Source organism: Pygoscelis adeliae, unplaced genomic scaffold (assembly GCF_000699105.1).
Source record: "Pygoscelis adeliae isolate BGI_AS28 unplaced genomic scaffold, ASM69910v1 Scaffold431, whole genome shotgun sequence".
Classification (NCBI taxonomy): Eukaryota; Metazoa; Chordata; class Aves; order Sphenisciformes; family Spheniscidae; genus Pygoscelis; species Pygoscelis adeliae.
In genome coordinates this window covers 1306553-1311536 of record NW_008824047.1, presented here as the reverse complement: position 1 = coordinate 1311536, position 4984 = coordinate 1306553, and the positions used below count along the sequence as shown (strand labels likewise).

At 41.7% G+C, this 4984-nt stretch overlaps 1 protein-coding gene across 1 annotated transcript in view; it reads right to left on the bottom strand.

Moving 5' to 3' along the window:
• Nucleotides 1-802: 802 nt before the first annotated feature.
• The window catches only part of LOC103924932 (T-cell immunoglobulin and mucin domain-containing protein 4-like), a 25373-nt gene continuing 21191 nt past the window's right edge, over nt 803-4984 (bottom strand). The window contains exons 8-12 of the mRNA XM_009333544.1: nt 4893-4952; nt 3181-3250; nt 2473-2549; nt 1963-1993; nt 803-875 (exon numbers count right to left, since the gene is read on the bottom strand). Coding sequence (XP_009331819.1) covers nt 803-875; nt 1963-1993; nt 2473-2549; nt 3181-3250; nt 4893-4952 — 311 coding nt within the window. The remainder of the gene's footprint in view (nt 876-1962; nt 1994-2472; nt 2550-3180; nt 3251-4892; nt 4953-4984) is intronic.

The following is a 4984-nucleotide window of genomic DNA, read 5'->3' as shown; positions in this document are numbered from 1 at the left end:
AACAGCTGGGGATCCCCTATGCACATTGATGGGGGAAGACATGGATTTACAAATGAGTGGTATGGAGGTTTTTGGGGGCAGGATAGAAAAATTTCCCTGCAGGTTGGTCTTCTGGGCATTTTCCCACCTCTGGAAATGCTGCAGTACTCCTTTGGAGAGCTGAGACAGCACACCAGTCATTTCAACACCTGGGGAATAACTAACTCCTGTTCAAATGCCTTAGGATGTGGCATAAAAAATACAATTGCTAGCAGTAAATTACAAATTTTATTAACGTAGCCTCCAAGGGTCATTCAAACATGCTGAATCACAGGCAGCGTTGGTACCCTTTAAGTCATCTGCATTTTTGATTTATACTCGCAGCATTCTTGTGGCTTAATTTTTCTCTTGATTATATAAAAGCAATAAGAACTCTATTTGCTGATTACTTTTTTTTTTGTCAATTTGAAGTTAGGCAGCATTCCATGTTATTTCTTCTCTCTTCTGTTCCTCACAATATAAGTTGTTTTCAAGGAAGAGCATTAGTAAAAAAAGCGAAAAACAAATGGTATTAGTAAGAAGGCAGATACCAGAAACACCTATGAATAATGCATAAAGCACCTTCTCAAAGAAGCTTCTTTATGCAATAAGTTTTAAAGGTGACATGGCAAAATTTGCACAAAGATTTTAAATTTTCACAGTTACAGCTTTGGCCTTTGGTTTACACCCACTGATATTTTGAGGGCTCATAAGCTTCTCTCAATGCAGCATGAAACAGGCCCTTTTTATTTTCCATGGCATCTACAGATGATATAGGAGCTCTTCACAGGGAAAAGATGCTGTTTTCTCCTTCAGCACCACTGAAAACTTTTTCAAGGTCTTCCGCTGGTCCATGGCTGTAGTGAGAAGCATAGGTCACTATGCGTGGGGCAAAAGCACATTGCTGCTTCAGAGCATCGTGTCTTATTGGTAATGTCGGCAAATTCCCATTGACATGGAGACCAGAAGCTACTGAGTCCACTCACTTCAATGGTGCAACGCCTACTTTTTACACCAGAGAAGTATTTACCTTGCTTGCATTCTTCTAATGGATAGGAAAGCACTGTTCAGATTTTATAATGACAGCTGTAGGGTAATCACCATGGGATTCAGAAAAGAGTCCCTCCTTGGCCCCCAATCCTTATCTCCTAGGTGGCGTATGCAGTGGGAGACCATCTACAATTGAAAAATTATTGGTCTTTGGCAAAGGGATGATACTTCACTGGACTACCCTGTGGTTTGTCTAGAGAAAATCCTTTTTTCAAGATAAGCCAGAAGACATGAACTTATCAGTTACACCTGCACAAGGTGATTCATCATATATATTTCACATCTGCCTCAAAACGATCACCTCGATGATCACCTCAGATACTTCAGTGTGACCCAAGGAGTGTGTGAGAGGGTGCAGTGGCCCCATGAGAGCTGCAAGAGTTATCTAGTGGTGGAAAGCTTGGTTTGCCACACTGCTGCCGTGTGCCCTTCATGGGACCCATTTTTTGTGTATTGGCATGGATCACCATTCCATGGAGGACTGTCCATAAATCCCTGATCCCTTTCTGCACAATCATTTTGCCAGTTGATCATCATAACCATTTATCTCTTAATTTCTTTAAAATAACCCCACCAGAGTCATGCCCTGGTATTTGATCAAAGAATAAAGCAGATTAGGTATTTCCTTAAGCTGGGGTCACTGCATAACAGTGGGTACCAGTTGCTGAAGTTCTCCAGTGCTCTGGATGTCTGTTACTGCTACACAGAAGCAGTATCCAGGAACCACTGTTTGATTTTTCTGGGGTGAAGTTATCTGAAGCTTGCTCGTAATACAACTTTGGTAGTTGGCACCACAAGCCAATACCACACCCATTACAATCAGTGGCCAATACCTTCCTGCCTCTAAGAAAGATTACATTGGAACTTTTAATAGGAAATTACAAAATAGATTACCTTTTTATTATAAACTTCTTTGTGTGTTTACCTAGAAGCAAAATAATATTAATGTCACAATGGCAAAAAGAAATCTATAATGCTAATGAATCTGTCAAATGAGTTCAGAAGCAAAGATAGCAAGTTGCAAAATTTCTGTGGGCTAAGCAGGAAAGAAAGGATCTCATTCTGATTTAAGTTACACAAATGTCTGTCAGGAGCAATCCCAGGACACTACGGGACCACTTTACTATAAAGCAAGAGCCAACAAGATGAGCCAGACCTGCGACAAGTGAGTGAACAAGTTCTTTGCACAGGCTTCCTCCTGCTGCATTCCCACCAACTCATGCTCCCTGGTCTCCTTGTGGTGACACAGCCCTGGAGTAAGGACAGCAACCCCCATAAAATGAACAGAGTGCTGCCACAGAGGCCATGGCAGATTTACCAGAAGGTTAACCAGAGATACAGAAGGACATCTGCACTAGGCCAGCGTTAGAAACATTAATCAACTATGTGCTTAGGGATACTTACGCTTCCAAAACACCAACGAGAGCATCAGCATGAAAAGAATGGACACCACTATGAGACAGGCAATGAGAATGGCATAGCTGGGAAACTGGAAGGGAGAAGAGACAAACTTAAAAGGCTTTAGAAGCATGTTTACTGCAGACCTATTCATGCAGGAGTGGGTTGCCCTAGTAGCTAAGAGCTCTGAAATATCTGCATTGGGCTGGAGTTTGCAATGCTTTTCTGAGCTTGCCTGTACAAAATATGGAGAAGACACATGAGGTTGATCATGATAAACACCATGAATTACCCGTTAGGTATTTAATAAATCTCCTTCTGAAGCATTTGAGCCTAGATTCATCCCACTTAACATGAACTTCTTAATAAGGTGTCTAAAGTAGGAGCTTAGTCACCCTCATCCTTCTCTTAATTAGAGACAGGGAAGTGAAACAACCCTCCTAAGTTGCCTTTGCCTGGTCACACCCCGAGGATGCTACCTCTGCCTCTCTTACAGGGGTGTCAGGGGGATGAAGTTTTTCTGAAGTGTCCAAACCAGATGGGACGGTCACAAGCTTTGGCTCTATCCACTAGAAAGATAAATAGATGGTTCCTGAGCTTCTAAACAAAAGTTCAAGCTACTGTTTGCAAACACTGTCCCTTTAGTATGAATACATTGAAAATCACTAGCAAGTCCTGCTGTCCTTCTGGCTTCCAGTTAAACACTCTTGAAACAGAGGAAGTTTTACCTTATCGCCATTACCATCATGTTTTTCAGCCTTGCTGTCTGAACTTGCTGAAATCCCTGAAAATAAAAGAGATTGAAATTATTACTGGCACAGTCACATGAAGGAGTGAGGACCACTGTGGTTGTCACTGCTTTAGTCAAGGAGTAGTGAACTCCCAGGGAACGAGGAGGGCAAAATCTGGCCCCGAGTAGGAGAAGTAAAGCACCTTGCAACCAAAAGGGAACAGTCTGTTTCCACCACAAATGGTATATCAGGCAGTTCATTAGGAAATGTCAGTCTTCATCAAGGAAAGAGGAGGCTTCCCAGGGATAGCCCATGAAGCAAGACAGTAGAAACTTGTCTGCTGTGAAGGAGTGTTCACTTCTGTAAGCATGACAAGATGTTATAGCGAGCAGAGGTAGTAAACATGGTACAAGTCTAAATGGAGGAACTGCCTCAGTTTAATTGTGGTCAGACTTAGGTGTGATTGCAGTTTTTGAAAGCTGCATCAGAACTGAAAACCACAGGAAACATCTTTACGTTCAGATAACTTACCACAGGTTTAAGAAAGCTCTATGAAGATAATGCAATTTTTTTCTATCCAGGGATATTAAGAATAATTTAGTTCTAGTTTTCTAAGCTTTGGAAATAGGGATGAACTAAATGAATGCTCAAGAAGTCTTGCAGCAAACTTTTCTGCTGTTATCCTATGATCTTACTCTTACTTTTGCTAGTGAATTTAAAGTCACAAAAAGTTAATCTAGGCTTGGGCCTTGGCTCATCATGACCTCATGATACAAAATACTGAAGTATTTAAGTATTTGGAGCGCTTGATCTGTCACAGGAAGCACCCAATGTTTAGCAGCATCTTAAAAACAGAGGAGTCACTCAGCTTAGTGAATCAAAACCTCAGCGTACATCCTATGACAGGAAAGCTTCCATGCCTTAGGTCATGCCCTAATGTATAGAAAGACTGCGATGAGTAGTGCTTTCAAAGGTTTGACAAAAGAACAACCATGCAGCCTCCATCTGAGCAAACTGTGCCAGCGACCAGATGAGTCATTTGTCAAGGCATGTGTATGTAACACGCTTGCGGTGCCCAAGACCGCAGCCAAAGGAAACTATATGCATGAGACACCCAGAATGTCGCATGGTGATGGGGGTGATCAGGTGGTCACAAATAATCCCATTAGAAAAAAAATAGCTTTTTTTCTTTTTTCTTTTTTTTTTTTTTTACTTTTCAGAGTATGTTATTCAGTGAATAACCTAATCTCCCCCAGATTTCTCAGTTCTGATCAGGTCTTTATGGAGCTGAGCTGATTTGTCTCCATGTACCAAATAACTTGCTTGCATTTTATCAAAGACATGGACAGGGCACAGGTAGCTCATATGCATGTGACTGTAGCTAGAAATTTGCACTGGAGTAGAAAAGAGATTATGGCTAATAATCTACAGCTAAACAAATATAGGTAATAAAACCCTAGCAAGTGCTAAAAATCCCAGGGATAGGTGAACATTGCATTTTGCCATACACCTGTTTTGTGACACCCCTCTTTCGCTCCCACAGAAGAGAACAGTAGTTTAGCAGAACTACCTCCAAATACACAAGAAGTGCATATCTCACTTTGACATGCATGTCCCACAAGTCAAAATTAAACTTTCTGGCAGCATGCTGCAGCCTGGCTGATGGGAGCAACTATTGCTCCTTACTTTGCATACCTGAAGGACCAAGGGTTCTCTTCAGGGTCTGAAGCATGGTTGGCACTGGCGGGGTTGTTGCTGGGGGAAAGCAGATGAAGACAGAAGAGAAA